This window comes from Cebus imitator, unplaced genomic scaffold (genome assembly GCF_001604975.1).
Source record: "Cebus imitator isolate Cc_AM_T3 unplaced genomic scaffold, Cebus_imitator-1.0 Scaffold3, whole genome shotgun sequence".
Taxonomy (NCBI): Eukaryota; Metazoa; Chordata; class Mammalia; order Primates; family Cebidae; genus Cebus; species Cebus imitator.
In genome coordinates, this window is record NW_016107318.1 from 4,219,949 (window position 1) to 4,239,538 (window position 19,590).

Genomic DNA, 19,590 nt, shown 5'->3' on the forward strand with positions numbered 1-19,590 from the left:
ACTACAGCACCTGCCACCAGGCTCAGCTAATTTTTAAATTTTTTTTGCAGAGATGGAGTCTTGCTATGTTGCCCAGGCTGGTATCAAATTCTTGGACTCAAAACGATTTTCCATTGCCTTGGCCTCCCTAAGTGCTGGGATTACAGGCGTAAAGGATTACAGGCATAAACCACAGCACCTGGCCTTTTTTTTTTTTTTTTTAACATAAGCAATTTGTGCTTTTTCTTTTAGAAAAAATGAACATCTTTCTTTATGGGATCTACAGTACTTGAAAACTATTCCAGCTATCCAAGTACCTGGTTGAATTTAAAGAAAAGATTTTAAAATAAAAAGTACTCTCATAATTTGAAAAAATAAAAAAACTGTAAAACTCTTTTATTACTTCTTTTAATTCAACATTCAACACATAGAAAGTGGGCACTTACTACATGCTAAAGCATTGTCAATATCCTTTAAGATAACAGAGATACTGGTATACTGGTTTTGTATGGTTATATAAATTTATTTACTACTAGAATAATAATTCTCTGCTTAAAAAACTTTTTAATCCAAAGATAATATATATAAATTATATAGCCAGGTGCAGTGGCTCACGCCTGTAATCCTAGCACTTTGGGAGGCCGAGGTGGGTGGATCACCTGAGGTCAGGAGTTCAAGACCAGCCTGGCCATCATGGAGAAACCCCATCTTTAAAAAAAATAAATTTTATATATATATAAATTACGTGTGTGTGTGTGTGTGTGTGTGTGTGTGTGTGTGTGTGTGTGTGCGTATATAATTTATTTTACCTGGGAGAAAATGATTAATCAAGAAAATTGCAATAAATAATAATGGGTTTAGTTGAAACCACTATCAGTCACCATGTTGACTAATGTTTTTCAGCTCTAGATCTTTAGACTTGTGAGAACATTTCTGTAATGTTCACACTTCTGTAGGGAGTTTTAACTGTCATTCAGAGAGAGTTATAGGGGAATCACTTATTAATTAGAATAATAAGTGTGATTAGCTGAATTCTCTGGCATTTTTTCAAGCATTTTCCATTTGCAACTCAAGTAAATGGTTACTCTCAGCAATTCCACTTTTGGGTATATACTCATGAGAATTGAAACACAAAATTTTCATAGCAGCATTATTTTTTATAATACCCAAAAAAGTAGAAATAAGCCAAATGCCCATAATTAACGAAAAGATAAACAAAATGTGGTATATCCATATAATTTGCCATAAAAAGGAATAAAGTACTGACACATGATACATGATACAACATAGATAAACCTTGAAAACGTTAGGCTAAATGAGAGGCCAGACCAAAAAAAAAAAAAAAAAGCCATATGTTGTTTGGTTCTATTTGTATGAAATGTCCAGAACAGACAAATCCATACAGACAAAAAGCAGATTAGTGTTTGCCAGGGGCTGGAGGAAGGGAAGAATGGGAAATAAGCGCAAATGGATTAAGGATTTCTTTTTGGGGTGATGAAAATATTCTGGAATTAAAAAGTGATGATGATTGTACTACTTTGTGAATATTACTAAAACCACTGAATTGTATATTTTAAGGGTAAACTTTATGGCATATAAATTATATCTCAATAAAGTAATAAAGAATATGGCTATTATAATCTATTTATATTGATTTCATATTCTGCTAAAAAGTGATAGGACCCAGTATACATACATACACTATATATGTGTATAAATCATCCTGAAAACTATTTTGTAACCAAAAACTTTGTTTTAAAACATCATTCTCACTATAGTTATAAAAAAGAAAACAAAACTAAATAATTTTTTAAACGTAAATATATTTTAAAAAATTAAAACACCTAAGAAATGCAATCTATACATATGAAAAAGTAAAATATTTATATGCATAACAAGCAGTTGCAACATTGTCCATAAGCAGCAGTTAGTGTTTATTTTCCCCATATTTTGGTTTAATACCATAGTGTAGTGGTAGTTCATTCTTTTTAGGGAAATTACATAAAGTACATATAGCATATTATGAGTAAGTTATAGAAGACTGTATCATTGGAAAATTAATTACAAGTAACAGCATTGCCTCTAAAAACACATCTATTATTAAACAAATTACTTTAAACTAGCAGAGAACAAAATGAGCGTATAATTTATTAAGTCCAAGATATATAGTCAACTTGCATAAAATTACATATGGCATTTTAAAAAGTCTATTTCTAAAATATCAGTAATTCAGGCAATTGGGATTTCCACAGGAGAGAGATAGCCATCAATTTCCTTTTTATGAAGAAAGGTCTGCCTTAAGAACATCGCAACAATGTTATTAAGAAATGCTACAGTAAATAAAAGAAAAAAAAAACAAAAAAGAAATGCTACAGTATACTTTAAAAATCAAAATGGTGAAACATATGCATCAGAATATTCTTTTACTGATACCAGCCCTCTAGCAGCATTTCAGAAGGTGACTTAGAACTAATAACTGACTTGGGTTTTTATTCTCTTCTTGAAATACATATTACATGTATAGTTCACTTAAGAATTTTTATTTCCATTATAAATAGAAACTTTTCATACTAATTATCTAAAGATATAAGAAATAAAGTAATTGGTAGTCTAGTACTTTCTATCTACTGACTCCACAAAAACAACTTTTACATATAAGCAAATTACTAAAAATAACTGAATTGGGAAAAATGAAACAAAATATAGTAAATGGTTTTCTTTTTATCTCTAACTGTAAAAATCCCTTTTGCCTATTTATTTGACCCGTCTCTCTCTATTCATGCAATTTAATGAACCCTCAAAAGAATTTACACATCTTTATACAGAATTCACATCTACATGAGTAAACTGCCAGTCCTTCTATATTTTCAGTGCCTTATCAAAATATGGGTAACAAAGTTCTTCATTCTATGAGGCAGGAAGATGTTTCCTAAGCACTTCTTTGGATGAAGATGATATAGTATCTGGGAAGGACACCTCAAATTCTATTAGAAGGTCACCACGTTGGTCAGGATTTTTTGGAAATGGCAGCCCGTATCCAATAATTCTTCTTCTCATTCCAGGTTTCACAATATCATTTACTGACATAGGTATGTTTCTGCCATCCAGTGTTGGTACATTAATTGAGCAGCCACACAATGCCTAAAATAGACCAAATGAAATAAAATGAACACACTTCAAAACTAAAAAATCTAAGCACAAATATTACCAGATGGTAAAGGGTAGTACCACTAAGGTAAAATTTTAACCTCCAAAAGAATAACAATAGTTACACAATTTTTTTCCTCATTAGAAAATTCCTTCAGGACATGCATCATTAGATATGCTACACAAAAAAAAAAAAAAAAAAAAAAAAAAAAAAAAAAAAAAAAAAAAAAAGGAAGGAGAAGAAAAGGTAAAAGAGAAGTAAAGGATATATTCCACATTGCCCTGGAATGACATGGTTATTTTGAAGCCGCTATTAATACATTCAAGATGCAGGAATTGGAATGGGAGAAGAGGGAGAAATTCAGGACTAGAAAGTATATGACAGGAGCAACTACCTACTTCTCTGGAAAGTATCAGGACAATAAATACATTTGTTTTAGATAACAAATATTTACTGAGCATTCACTATATATAATGCCACACATTCTGGCTACATGCTATAGAAACCATGAACACAGACCCCAGCTCAATGAATGCACAAGGAACTCACAGAAACATGCAAGCAAACTAGCCATTATAATATAATATAATATATATAATAAAAAACCAGTACAGTGTAGAAACAGAGGTATATACGGAGGTCTTTAGGGAGAGAAAGAGCACCAACTTAACCCCTTATATTCTGGGAGTAGAGGATACTTGAACTAAGCATTGGACGAGTAGCAGGCTATTAGGGCAGGGTGAGAAACAACAGTGTTCCATAGAGTAGAGCTCAAGTATACAGATAATAATAGAGCAAGCTTGGCCAGGTGTAGTGGCTCACACCTATAATCCCAGCACTTTGAGAGGCAGAGGTGGGCGGATCACTTGAGGTCAACAGTTCGAGACAAGCCTGGCCAACAAGGTGGCCCCAGCTCTACTAAAAATACAAAAAGTAGCTGGGCATGGTGGTGGGCACCTATAATCTCAGCTACTGGAGAGCCTGAAGCAGGAGAATCACTTGAACCTGGGAGGTGGAGGGCTACAGCAAGCCAAGATTGTGCCACTACACTCCAGCATGGGTGACAGAGTGAGAGTCCATCTCAAAAAAAAAAATAACAACAAATATTATAATAGAGCAAACGTGGGGAAGTGGATATACATTTTATGGGTAGACATCACATTTAAAACGACTTATTTTAAGCTGAAGAGTTTGAACTTTATGGTAGAGGCTATGTAGAGCAATTTAAGAATTTAAAGCAGGGAACTTATGATCATATTTGGGGAGTTGCAATCCAATTTGAGAAATAGTGCCAACAGGCTGGGTGCAGTGGCTCATGCCTGTAATCCCAGCACTGTGGGAGGCTGAGGCAGGTGAATCACTTGAAGTCAGGAATTGGAGATCAGCTTGGCCAACGTGGTGAAACCCCGTCTCTACTAAAAACGCAAAAATTAGCTGGGTGTGGTGGTGTGTGCCTGTAATCTCAGCTACTTGGGAGGCTGAGGCAGGAGAATCACTTGAACCCAGGGGTGGAGGTTGCACTGAGCTGAGATCATGCCAACCTGGGTGACAGGGCAAGATTCCATCTCAAAAAAAAAAAAAAAAAAAGAAATAGTGCAAATAAGAACTCAAATAATAACTATATTAAAGCAGTACCATTATGATGTATAAATGCATACATTTCTATGCACTTATAAATGTATATATTTTTATTAATATAAATGTATACAAATTTATTTATAGTGAATTATAAATTATTTTAATCACTTTTTTGTTACGCAATTATTACTCCATATTAACAACTTTAGAACAAACCGTTTATACAAGGACAAATGTGATGAGATTACCAATGCAGTTCTCATAAACTGCATTTGTTTTTGTTTGCTTGTTTATCTTATTGCATTTTAGGTTTTGGGGTACATGTGAAGAACATGCAAGATTGTTGCATAGGTACACACATGGCAGTGTGATTTGCTGCCTTCCTCCCCTTCACCTACGTCTGGCATTTCTCCCCATGCTATCTCTCTCCAACTCCCCACTCCCCACTGTCTCTCCCCCATTTTCCCCCAACAGACCCCAGTGTGTAATGCTCCCCTCCCTGTGTCCATGTGTTCTCATTGTTCAACACCCGCCTATGAGTGAGAACATGTGGTGTTTGATTTTCTGCTCTTGTGTCAGTTTGCTGAGAATGATGGTTGTTTTTGAGACGAAGTCTCGCTCTGTCACCCAGGCTAGAGTACAATGGCCCACTCTCAGCTCACTGCAACCTGTGCCTGCTGGGTTCAAGTGATTCTCCTGCCTCAGCCTCCCAAGTAGCTAGGATTATAGGTGCAAGCCACCCTGCCCAGCTAATTTTTGTATTTTTAAGTAGAGATGGGGTTCCACCATGTTGGTCAGGCTGGTCTTGAACCCCTGACTTCATGATCCGGCTGCCTCAGACTCCCAAAGTGATGGGATTACAGGCATGAGCCACCGCACCCAGCTCATAAGCTGCATTTGTAAAAGCAGGCTCATATAGTACATAATTCAGTTAGCACTTCAAATTAACACTTTAATTATAAGTAGCTAAAGTTAGAAAATATAATCACATCCATAAAAGAGGCATAATAGCAGTACTATCTTAGAGGATTGTTGTAATAATTATATTTAATGTGTAATAGGCATTAAATAAATTAGCTATTATCTAGATACACTCCCTATGATCAATTACATAAATATTTGGTCTCAGAATTTTAGATCCAACAACTTACCTCTCGTAAACTAATTTTAGCAGTATAAATTATATTTGATCCATCCCTTTTAAATTTTGGATGATCTTTGTCTTTAATGATAAAAACAATGTCTGCTGGAATACTATTTGGTGTTTCATCTCCTTCTCTTGGAAAAGTAATTTTGGTGCCTTCTTTCCACCCTTTTTTAATCTCAATGGTAAGAATTTTGTCCTCAGATCTGTAACTCCTTCCATCAGCATTGAGCCTTTTTCGAGAAATCTTCATCCGTTTGGTACAACCACTATATATCTCTTCCAGTGATACTCTAAGTTCATGAATAACTGGAGGATCTTGTTTGAGGCGGGATGGCCCCACAGAATTCCTGTCTCTTGGATATCCATTCATGCTGAAGCCAAAGGCACTAAAAGGATCACCATCTATTTCCATTTCTTCAGAATCTCTACCACCACCCATTCGTCTTCCAAAGAAAATTTCAAAGGGGTTGGACCCTCCAAAAAATGCAGCAAATGTAGCATGAGGATCGCCATGAAAGGTGTACCGGAAAGTACCTCCTTGTCCATCAGTACCTCCTGCTCCTCCTTTCAACCCTAATTGAAGAGATAAGCATGATTAGAAAAAAGCTTGCAACTCCTGAAAGTCAAACTTTCAAAAACTGTATGGCTAATAAACTTCAGCTAACTTACATTAAAATTTATTAATATTGGCCAGAAATGCCTTTTTAACTAAATATAGAACAGCTATAAAACTCCTGATTACATCCTAAGTTAAATTGTTAGTTTTCAAAGTCTTCCTCCAAATCAGCATCTTTAATAATTTATTCCTGAATCTTTGTTCCTCAGGTAAGTAAGAAAAATAAAATAAGGCGGGGCGTGGTAAGTCACGCCTGTAATCCCAGCACTTTGGGAGCCTGAAGCAGGCGGATCACTTGAAGTCAGAAGTTCAAGACCAGCCTGGTCTACATGGTGAAACCTTGTCTCTACTAAAACTACAAAAAATTAGCTGGGCATGGTGGCAGGCACCTGTAATCCTAGCTACTCGGGGGGCTGAGGCAGGAGAATCACTTGAACCCAGGAAGTGAAGGTTGCAGTGAGCCAAGATCATGCCACTGCACACCAGCCCAGTCAACAGTGCAAGACTCCGTCTCAAGAAAAAAAACAAAAAGAAAAGAAAACTGGGAACTCCTTATCTTATAAACTACTGATCTGGAATGTTGAAGTATATAAATTATGTATCTACTTATAAATAATAAGTTTTTAAAAGATGTCAGTTGAAAGGTCTTCAATAATCAATACAAAGTACAGAACCTAAATCTTTAATTTGTATTACAATCAAACAATAATATATAAAATAAAAAATACATAAATATATTAATATATAGCAATATAAAATACCATATTCATACTGTTTATATAAACAAAAATACCATATTCATACTGTTTTTATATATTTTATATAGAAACATATACAATATAATGTAATAAAAAATATCATATTCATACTAACTAGTTTTATTTCAGATCATTTTTTACTGCGTAAGAATCAAAACAGGGCCAGGTGCAGTGGCTTACAACTGTAATCCCAGCATTTTGGGAGGCCAAGGTGGGCAGATTACTTGAAGTCAGAAGTTTGAGAACAGCCTGACCAACATGGTGAAACCCCATCTCTACTAAAAATACAAAATTAGCCAGGCATGGTTAATTTTGCATTAATCCCAGCTACCTGGGAAGCTGGGACAGGAGAATTACTGTCTGTAATCCCAGCTACCTGGGAAGCTGGGGCGGGAGAATCACTTGAACCTGAGAGGCGAAGGCTGCAGTGAGCCAAGATTGCACCATTGCACTCCAGCCTGGGCAGCAGGAGCAAAACTCTGTCTCAGAATAAATAAATAAATAAAAATAAAAAATAAAATAGAACCCTGTGGTAGAGAGTGAAAAAATTCTAATAATGAGAGCACTCTATGAAAATGTACTCTTAGACACTAAAATTATTATTCCTACCCTAGATACGAAAATTATTTATCTAGGCATACCACATCTTAGCGTTAATTTCAATGCTTTTAAGAAGACTGAAATCTACAGCTGTAAACCTTGACATGTAAGGTCTCTTGTGAACAACCCACCTCAGGTAACATTATAGTGATGTTTTGACCCTTTTCTTTCACACAACGTTTTCCACTATGTATGAAAGAAATGTTTTACTAAAACCCATAAAACAACAGTATAGTGATCTTTTAAGCAGTCAATACTAGTAAGGATTTCTGTCTTTACAATATCAGCAGTTTCTGAGTGAGCCTTAAGCGAATTCCTAACCAGGAAACAAATAGAAAAGAATCTAAAAATCATAGAACTATGGCCAGGCGCGGTGGCTCAAGCCTGTAATCCCAGCACTTTGGGAGGCCGAGGCGGGTGGATCACGAGGTCAAGAGATCGAGACCATCCTGGTCAACATGGTGAAACCCCGTCTCAACTGAAAATACAAAAAAATTAGCTGGGCATGGTGGTGCGTGCCTGTAATCCCAGCTACTCAGGAGGCTGAGGCCGGAGAATTGCCTGAGCCCAGGAGGCGGAGGTTGCGGTGAGCCGAGATAGCGCCATTGCACTCCAGCCTGGGTAACAAGAGCGAAACTCCGTCTCCAAAAAAAAAAAAAAAAAAAAATCATAGAACTATGAAAAATTCAACAGATTTAGCTAACATTTCCTAACAGAGAGTGATTTGAAGGCAGGAAATCTATTCATTTTGCATTGCTCATGCATACAGGGCTGAAAATTGTAGGCAGTCATGCTTAGTGAATGAAGGGAATGAACTAATTCCTAAAGTCCTTCTTAATCAAAACTTAAAAAGGTGTCCTGAGTATCAGTACAGAGAAAAAGGCAGAAGCAAAAACAATGTAAAATATAATCACGTATATACATATAAGAGATATTTAACGCTTTAAAATGCCACTAACACACAGCATACTTTAAAGAAACTTGGTTTTGCTTACATCTTATTCTACATTTGCATCTGGCTTCTTCCATTGAAAGTTATATATGTACTCTATTTCATCTAACAGAGTCTCAAGTCATATCTAAATTTTTATCTTCACCCGTGAATAGAAACCTGGAGCAACCAAGAGAGACCTAATAATCTGCAAATTGTCAAAATATGTATTGAACAACACATCCAAATAGCAGGGAAATTCCTTGTAGAAACTGAATGACAAGTATAAGCAGGACAAGAACTTTTCATATGCAGCTCACCCAAATTTCCCTTTTGTAAATTTCAGTAGTATAACTCCAAATGTTAAAAAGCCAATGGCAGATTTTTTTAAATGACAGAATAATATGTAGCTCAAGGTCATGACCCAGGTGACTCAACCAATGCTTAAATTATTCAAATCATTTTATCCTTCATCTCATAGACTTTAAGAGTATAATAATTTAACTGAGTTAGGTAAACTGGGTAAATTAGCCTGCCCGATCTAGCCTTTTACAAGACAAAATCTAAATACTTAACACCCATAATGAATTCATGAAAAGAAAGAATAACATTTTAATTTATTACATCATGGGTTTGGCTTTTCTCTAAAACCTCTTCCTCCTCTGCCAAAAAATAGTAATTTGGTCAGAATGACAAAATCCCTGAGAAGATTCATACAAAGTCTGAAGTAACTTACTAATCAAAGCTGATAAAAAAAAAAAAAAAAAAAAAAAAAAAAAAAAAAAAAAAAAAAAAAAAAAAAAAAAAAAAAAAAAAAAGCCTCCAATACAGCTTTGAGGTTTTCCTAGACACTATTAAACAGTCAACTATGCAGCTCAGACAAAGAATGAAGCTACACTAATGAATGAAAAAATCCTACCAAAATTCATGCCACTATACTATAGCATACATTATTATGCAAGTATCACTTGCATTGTCTAGCACATAAAATTCTAAGTAATGTCACATTAACTATATAGTTCCTAATCATGTACATTTCTAATGCTAATGGAAATGTTTAACATCCAGTTGGATTCCCTCTGCTATTCAAAATGTTTTCTAGGTATCATCTTCACTTTGTGTGATCAAAAAATGCAATATAGAATCAACATTTTCCTGTGCTTTGGCAGGACTATTACTTTACAACTACCCAATCAACAAGTTCGCAGTCCCAAACCAAATATATGTTTGGAATGCTACCTACAACAGTGATTCCCACTAATTAGTTAAGGTTGACTAAAAGTTTCCAAAAGAAGAAACACTGTAGAAAAATTCAGATTGCAAAGAAAGAAATTGATATTACTTTAATAACTCTTACTCCAAGGAGATCTAATATGTAAAAATCCAGATTTATAGCAAGACCTCAGTTATAAAATAATGAGACTCTGAGATCCATTAAACAATTTTAGTTCACAAAAGTCAAACTGACTCACATGTTTTTAGAACGAATAATAAAAATTTTAAAATCTAGCTAACTAAATATATGTGAAAGAACAGAACTAGTATAAAGATTAATAAATACAAGTTTTATCATTTAAACATTACCTTTTAATATTTGAAATTACTGAATAAATCATAAGCAATAACGAAATAAGAAAAGCATAAAAAAAGAAAAGTTAGAGAACTAGAATAAATGAAGATGTGTTACTGAAATCTTTTCTTTCAAATCTCTTAACACAAATTTCGGTTGATGTCCACTAAACTATTCAAGACTAAGCCGAAAACTCTGGGGGAGAGTGGTTCAGAATGCAGTTTTAAATTTCTGTAGTTCTGTGGTTTTTATTTTCAAATGATTCAACTATAGAGAAATTTTATTTTTAAAAAGAGATTACATACATAAAATTAACCTATGGTACGAATACAATTCAATTGATTATAGTAAATTGATAGAATCGTGTAACCATCATCACAATCCAGTTATAGAACATTTCCATCATTCCAAAGAATTCTCTAGTTCTTATGTGTAGCTAATTCCCCGCTCCCACCTCAAGTACTAGGCAAGAAAGATCTGCTTTCTTTTTCTATATACTGGCCTTTTCTAGACATTTCACATAAATAAAATCACACAATATGCAGTCTTTTACATCTGGCTTCTTTCATTTATCATAATTTCTGAGGCTCATCCCTGTTGTAGATGTTTCATAAATTGGTCCTTTTATTGCTAAATAGTTCCTCACTGACGGTATATACCACATTTTGCTTAATTCACCAATTTATGGTGCTTTCAGATTGTTTCCAGCTTGGGGCTATTACGAATAACATTGCTATAAGCATTCAGGCACATATCCTTGTGTGGACATGTTTTTGTTTCCCTTTTATAGATTTCTAAAAGTAAATTTAAGTCATCTTTATTTTTTTTCTTTCCTTTTTTTTTAGAGATAGGGTCTTGCTATTTTGTAAAGGCTGGACTCAAACTCCTAGGCTCAAGCAATCCTTCAGCCTCAGTCTCCCTGTTAGCTGAAGCGAGGTATATATCACCTCACCCAGCTAGCCAACTGTTTTTAAAACAAAGCACTTTAAATTGTGAATATTCAGACTGGGCACGGTAGCTCATGCCTGTAATCCCAGCACTTTGGGAGGCCAAGGTGGGCAGATCACAAGCTCAGGAGTTTGAGACCAACCTGGCCAACATGGTGAAATGCTCTCTCTACTAAAAATACAAAAATTAGCCAGGTGTGGTGGTGCCCACCTGTAATCCCAGCTACTCAGAAGGCTGAGGCAGGAGAATTGCTTGAACCCGGGCGGCAGAGGTTGCAGTGAGCCGAGATCGCACCACTGCACTCCAGCCTGGGTGACAGAGCAAGACTTCATCTCAAAAAATAAATAAATAAAAATGTGAATATTCAGAACACAAACTGGATTTTTGTTTCTTTCATTCCTAAATATATAAATGTAACATGTGCAACTTACATACTACTTTTCAGTTCATGGTTCCTTATTCCCACCATCCCAGCCCTAAGTCCCAAGACTGTAATAATTGGGGGGGGAGCAGGAAGAAGGATACTAGGTAAATTGGTAGTGTTTCCATAGTCCTAAAGTTCAGTGTTTTGCTACTATAGGAGAAAACTATAGAACCAGGTCTGGAGATCAATAAAAGGCAAAGAGAAAAAATGTTTGCCCCTGCTTTCACAGTGTATCTAAATGGGATGTTTAATAGAATAAATGAGATATTCTGAATAAAAGGCAAACAAATACAATACTTTTCCTGTGAAGGAAGAATAATTCTAAAAAATAATTCAAATAACTTTCATTCAATTGTATTTTCTTTTTTTTTTTTTTAAGACAGGGTCTCACTCTGTCCCCCAGGGTAGAGTGCAGTGGCACAATCTTGGCTCACTGCAACCTCTGCCTCCCGGGTTTTAGCCAGTCTCCTGCCTCAGCCTCCTGAGTAGCTGGGATTACAGGCATGCGCCACCACACCCAGCTAATTTTTGTATTTTTAGTAAAGGCAGGGTTTCACCATGTTGACCAGGGTGGTCTCAAACTCCTGACCTCAAGTAATCCTCCTGCCTCAGCCTCCCAAAGTGCTGGGATTACAGGCATGAGCCACTGTGCCTGGCCCATTCAATTGTATTTTCAAGTAACCTATAACTAGAGAATGATATTTCTGCATAACATATTTCTATGTTTAAAAAAAAATGCATTCTCTCCTCACTCTTTCCTCCTATCACTTGTATCAATTATGTAAGTTAAAAAAAAAAACCCAGGGTATACACATTCAGAGTGATTTAGTTTTTTAAAAAATTCACTCACTGTGGAATGACCAATAAAAATCAAATAAGAAAAATCACTCTAGAAAAGCACTTAAATTAAGAAGTAATATTAAATTAAGAAAAACGTATCATTTGGTGACTTGAAAATTCTGAAGACAAATATCCTTAAACCCTGAATTCAATGGCTTAGCCACAAACTTGAGCTACCAGTGAATTGTTGCAAAATGTTTTAAATATGAAGCAGTGGATATCTGCTTTTTTCACAGGAATTAATAGTGTTACTCCATGTTTGTGAATTTCTTTACAAAATTACAAAATAACTCATTCAGAAAGTGTAGTACATTATTGGTAGCATCTCAGAATCCTGCTTAGCTTTTGAGATAAACCAAATCATGATATTTTGAGTAGTATGACCATAGGTATCATGCAGGATTGAACTGCTCAGTATTTGCTTTTTTCAGTATTTACTTTGTAAGAACCTGACACTATAGGTCCTCACTACAACAAAACCAGCAACATAAACTTCAATTTGGGGCAACTCACAGACCAAACAGGCAAAAGAAAACAAGAATAAAAAACCCTCTATATGCAATCACCCTGTTTGTCTACATTTAATTTGTTTAATTCAAAATAAGCAGTCACTGCTTGACTATATTTTAAGGCTACATTTCAAATTAGGAAACTTTGGTGTTAAATATAATAAAGGAATCAAAGGGATAACAAAAAACTTTTCATAGCTACAATGATTTAAAAGCCAGTATTTTGGGAGAAAAACTAATAATAAAATAACTTAGTCCTGATGTTAAAAGTTGAAAATCCTCAAACTAGTACAAATTAAAGTTTTTTGTGTTATTAATTAGCAATTTAAAAGTCTTACTCTATAGCCACATTTATATGGAAGCGATGCACAAATCTGATTTAAAATGCAGAATGAGAAAAGAATAATCTTAAGTTATCCTCCTTTACTGTGCTCACTAGTTTTTGATCTCACAATGCAAAAAACAGAAGTATGGCAGGGAGAGGAAAGGGAAGTTGTCATGTTTTTTTCAATACTTAGTAAAATTTTACAACAATTAATGTTACCTAAAAGTAAATCAATAATCATCCTACCTAGGTGGCCATTTTAGGTCAAAAATTGTATTTCTGAGATCTCATTTTCTTGGCACAAAATTATTGTTTACAATTAAGCTAAAAACTTGTTCTGGTATTTTATGACATCAGGAAAATTCTTTCCTCTCCAGGCAGAATGGCAGAATGCCAAAAACAACTAGAAGCTAAATGCCTGCGCCTTCTGCTTCTGAGAGTCGCAACTCTTTCTTGTTCAGTCTAAACTAGCCTTGCTATAAGAAAGGCAAACAACTACTTTTTGGTTTTGTGAATAAAATATAAACTACTCAGAACGTGAAATGCCAATCTTAAGGTTTTAAATGACAGAAAACTCCTTACAGGTTGACAGAAAATTCATTAGAAAACAAAACAGGTTGCGTAAGACTTTTGACACAATTTACTAATAGGTATGGGAATTCAAGGTTTCTTTTAAAATATACAATGTTAACATTGTAAGTCTAGTGATAAAATATGTATAATCCAAAATGCTAAAATAAAAAAGGCAAACAAGGACATTTCATTCATAGCTCTGCAATACTCATTCATTTGATCAGAGATGAAATCTTGTTATTATTCATTATTTGTTCTTCTACTTTTGATATGACTGAGAATCCAATTTAAGAATAATCATAGGCTGAGAGAGACCAAAAAAAAAAAAAAAGCCTGGGAGAAAGAGAAAGAGAGCCGAAGAGACAGAAAGATATACAGAGAATACTTACCTTCCTCCCCAAACTGATCATATATTTCTCTCTTTTTAGGATCACTCAATACTTCATAAGCTTCTGCGACCTCTTTAAATTTCTCCTCTGCCTGAGGAGATTTGTTCTTGTCCGGATGAAATTTGAGGGCTTGTTTTCGGTAAGCCTTTTTAATATCTTCATCTGAAGCTCCTTTCTCAATTCCCAAAATGCAATAATAGTCTTTCCCCATTTCGAATGCCTTGAAATGAACTTAGATTTCCCTTTGTAAAAGAAAACAGTGTCCCCAGTCTTAGCAATAGACCGATTCTAAGAAAAATAAACCAAGCTGGGTATTTTAAAAGTTAAAGTAAATCGGCAATTCAGCTAGCTGTCTTAAGGCAGCAAGCAGACAGCGTCTCTGTATTCAATCCTTCCCCAACAGCTCACTTACAGATAAATATACACTACACAGGAGACAGCCTCCTTCTAGATCCTCCCATTTTCACTACGTGTCTCTGTACTTTCTAGAACAGCAAATGCTACAGGACGTCACTTTCCCAGCTGCCTCTAGTCAAAGTACTGAGCTATGTTTCCTCCTCCTCCACGATTAACTATTCATTTTCCGTCTGGCAATTTTTATATTTCCTAATTAAAGAGGCCAAGTCAATAAACATGCCAATATTTCAAGACAGAATGTCACAACTACATATTTATGTACTCCATACTAGGTGAAAAAGCAACAAAAATCATCACAGTCATTAAACACTCTGTTAAAGAAGTTAAAGTAAAATACAAATAAAAGTATCTATGAATCCGTTTTAGATATTTTAATTTCAAGCTATTCATCTGTAAAGTATGTAATACTAAAATGCGGGTTGTTTGAACCGAAATTTTCAAGTACTTTACGTCGTCGTCAAAATTCCTGGGGTCTATCAATCAGAAAAGCCAGAAAGTTTATGTACTAATTTCACATTCGGAGTATCTATAATAAAATTCAAATGCATTATTTTAAGATAAGTAAGGGACTTAAACATGATTTTAGCTAATTAGTTTTTTCTAGGATACATGAGTTCATAGTTCTGGCAAACCAATGTTTATTTTTGAAATTTTAGTATCTGAATTTAGTTACTTCAACTAAAACTGAATGACGTCTCCCCCACACCCCCCACCCCCCACCCGCAGCCGCCCCACAGGGTCCCTATTTAAAGAATTTTGGTGCTGCAGGAAAGCCAATAGAAAGTATCAGGTTACAGACAATACATACTCATGTTCCTTACAAGGCTTAACTGCAACTGGATCAACGTAAAATTTGGGTATGTCACTTAAGGGGCACTAATATGAGAAATATTTTTTCTTTCAAAAACATATTTCCCTAATTATAAATATATATTCATTGTCGGAGATTTTGGAAAATACAGAAGAAAAAGTTATTAAAAATCTCCCTATGATACCATTTTAGGTAATCCCTGTTAAAAGTTACTGTATTTACTTCTAATCCTGTTTTCCATGAATACTCATGATTATTTGATCTAGTTTTATAATTTTTGTTAACAAACTTATATCATAGTATTTATATACCCTTTTGATGCCTGCTTTTGAAAATATATTTTGTGTATTTATGAGACATTTTCAATGTATATAACTCTGTATGGTTTTTTCTAAGAAAATGTCAAAAGAATTGCACAGTCCAAATATCTTGTGTCTGTAAACTTAAAAAAAAAAAAACCTTTATGAGGAACAGAAAATGTACATATATGTTTAGAATATAATAAAAGGTAATAATCATGTGTTAACCTTTAAAGAAATGAGAACACCCACTCTATATGCAAAGCAATGATGATTCAGCAATTCTTTATGAATGTTCATCATTGTACATTTTGACAGCTATGATTTTCTACTCCTCAAAATTCTCTACTTTAAAAATACCTTGACATTAGAAATGTATAACTTCGATCTAGCTTACCTGTGGGTTACAGAGGTTTGTCAGCTGTTTAGCATTTTAAACTTACCAAGGAATACTTAATGTCAAAAAACACCTTTGAATCCAAAAACTTACGGAAAATGCTAATATACAGAGTCACCTTAAGACTCCCAGTTTTAAAAAGCATATTGCCAAACTGAAATCCAGTGCATGGATCAGTATCACATACAGTAAAAACATAATAAAAATCACCTATTATAAAATTAATTTCCAAGGGAGTTCCTTTAAATATTCATTACCAAAGGAACGCTGACTCTACTATTTAACAACCAGAAATTGTTTGGGTGGTTAGTATTTGCAGAGAAAAAAACTTATTTGATTCAATCATTTTTAGGGAGCTAGGAATATTATCAAAACTTGACATAGTAAATTATTTTAGAGAACTTGAAGACTAGGTCTTTCACATTTGTGAGAAATTGTATTATATATTAACAGATGGAAAGAAATCTGACTCCCTAGACATTGAAAAGAGTGAAAAGGGATTTTCACATTTCTTCAAATATCACACATACACATAAGAATCACAGTAGTAAAGTTGAAAAGCTAGAATTCACCTCAACTTTGACATTTCAAGTTAATAGCAAATATAGTTGTGATTTAAGATTATTAATAAAACAATTTGGTTAGGTTATGGTAAAATGAGTAGATAATTGCACACTTGTAGATTTGTAAAGCTTTGTAAATAATTCAAACATTTGGCAATAGTTATTAAAAGCCACTAAATATTATTTTAATAATTTTATAAATACCACACCTGGAAATTTGTCCTTAGAAAATAAAGACAATAATTATTATATTTACAAATATACCCAATGCAAAGAGATGAAATAGGGTAAAGCATCAATATGATCATTATTAAAAGTACATAGTACTTTGGAGATATTTTACTCCTATATTCACTTTTGCAGACTGAGATGTCTTCTCTACTACTTACTTAGGGGTTGAAAATCCATTATACAATACAATCACTCTACATTAAATCTTGGTCATCCAGGCTGGGCGCTGTGGCTCACGCCTGTATTCCCAACACTTTGGGATGCCAAGGCGGGTGGATTGACTAAGGTCAGGAGTTTGAGACCAGCCTGACCAACATGGTGAAACCCCGTCTCTACTAAAAATAGAAAAACTAGCAGGGCGTTGTGGCAGGTGCCTGTAATCCCAGATACTCAGGGGGCAGAGGTACCGAGCGGAGTGGAGATCGCTGGAGGTTGCAGCGAGCGGAGATCGCTTCATTGCACTCCAGCCTGGGCAACAAGAATGAAATTCTGTCTAAAAAAAAAAAAAAAATGCGAGGCGCGGTACATCACACTTGTAATCCCTGCATTTTGGGAGGCCGAGGCAGGCAGATCAGGACCAGCCTGGCCAACATTGTGAAACCCGGTCTCTACTGAAAATACAAAAATAGCCGGGTGCGGTGGCTCACACCTGTAATCCCAGCACTTTGGGACGCAGAGACAGGTGGATCATCTGAAGTCGGAGTTCGAGACCACCCTGACCAACATGGTGAAAACCCATCTCTACTAAAAATACAAACAAATTTAGCTGTCCATGGCAGTGGGCACCTATAATCCCAGCTACTCAGGAGGCTCAGCAGAATTGCTTGAACCAGGGAGGCGGAGGTTACAGTGAGCTGAGATCGTGCCATTGCACTCCAGCCTGCGCGACAGAGCGAGACTCCGACCCCCTCCCCCCCAAAAAAGCAAAAATACAAAAAATTAGCGGGCATGGTGGCAGGCACCTGCAGTCCCAGCTACTCGAGAGGCTAAGGTAGGGGAATCGCTTCAACCCGGGATGCAGGGGTTGCAGTGAGCCGAAACTGCGCCATCACGCACCAGCCTGGTGACAGAGCAAGACTCCGTCTCAATAAATAAATAAATAAATAAATAAATAAAATACATTGGTCATCCAAGTTTCTATGATATCTATGTGGTGATTTTTTTGGGGGGGAGGGCTGTCATTCCTGCAAATAATTATGACAAAAACCGTAACAGTATGTAAAAGGGAGAGTAGTGGTAGCCTGTAGGGAAAATGGAACAGAGAAGAGCTGTGGTCAAAACTTATTTAGTAAAAATAAAATAAATAAAAGCTTATTTATTTTACTTTATTTTTTTCCTTGTTCTTTTTTCTTTTTTTTCTCATCCTCTCAGCCAGCTTTTCTAAAAGCTTATTTATTTTAAAAGCAAAAATAAAAACTACATAGAAAGTCTGAAATATTTAGAAATCACATAAATCCCTGCTTATTCGATGTTATAGGTTATATGTATGCATGACAGAAGTTTGAAGAAAACAAAAACTAGCTTGAGTTAGTAACTGACATACATATTTCCCCTTAAAATTAAGGGATGCTGTATTTTTAACAAAGATATAAAAATTAGCATTTGCTAAACAAAAAAATTAGCATTTGCATTTTAATTTTTTCATTTTTTTGAGATAGAGTCTTGCTCTGTCATCAGGCTGGAGTGCAACAAGGCGATCTCTGCTTACTGCAACCTCTGCCTCCCGAGTTCAAGCAATTCTCCTGCCTCAGCCTCTCAAGTAGCTGGGACTACAGGCGCATGTAACCATGCTCAGCTAATTTTTGTATTTTTAGTAGAGATGGGGTTTCACCATGTTGGCCAGGATGGTCTCAATCTCTTGACCTCGTGATTCACCTGCTTCAGCCTCTCAAAGTGCTGGGATTACAAGTGTGAGTCACCTCACCTGGCCAGCATTTGCATTTTTAAATTTTTTTCTTTACTACTCAAACATTGGTAAGATTATTCCATGAAAACACAATTCTCTTTCCTTTACTAAAAGAAAATTACAGTCAGGTGAGGTGGCTCATGGCTGTAATCTCAGCACTTTGGGAGGCCAAGGCAGGAGGATCACTTGAGCTCAGGAGTTCAAGACCAGCCTGGGTAATATAGTGAGACCTTATCTTTACTAAAAACTAATTTTTTAAAAAAATGGGAATTAAGATAGTATTTTAACCCAGAAAACTAAAAGTATGACTTGTCATTTAATTTATGTCATCTTCTACTTTGACTTTATTCATATATAATAAAAAAGTTTTCTTTTTCCAGCTCACAAATCATTTCTTACTTTATAACAAAATAGGAAGGAAGAAGATAAAATGCTCTGAGTCTCAGAAGAAATTACATCAAAATTCAGGTCATCACTTAAAACACTTGAGGACAAATGACTTCTCATATTTTGCCAACGCACCTGTGAATAACCTTTTCTGGCAATATTTCTTTTTTTCTTTTTGTTAAAGACGGGCTTTCACCATGTTGGTCAGGCTGGTCTTGAACTCCCGACCTCAGGTGATCCGCCC

The 19,590-nt window shown here is 35.2% G+C and overlaps 1 protein-coding gene across 6 annotated transcripts in view; it reads right to left on the reverse strand.

The window, feature by feature from the left end:
• Positions 1–1,548: 1,548 nt before the first annotated feature.
• DNAJB4 (DnaJ heat shock protein family (Hsp40) member B4) overlaps positions 1,549–19,590 on the reverse strand; it is a 45,957-nt gene continuing 27,915 nt past the window's right edge. For 3 of the 6 annotated variants that reach the window (XM_037739512.1, XM_017531159.2, XM_037739505.1), the window contains 2 exons: positions 5,857–6,425; positions 1,549–3,120 (listed from right to left, as the gene is read on the reverse strand). In XM_037739512.1, coding sequence (XP_037595440.1) covers positions 2,887–3,120; positions 5,857–6,291 — 669 coding nt within the window. In that variant the 5' untranslated portion in view covers positions 6,292–6,425 and the 3' untranslated portion in view covers positions 1,549–2,886. Of the gene's footprint in view, positions 3,121–5,856; positions 6,426–14,335; positions 15,319–19,590 lie in introns of those variants that run through there. The other 3 variants (XM_017531150.2, XM_037739495.1, XM_017531133.2) reach the window with 2 other exon arrangements.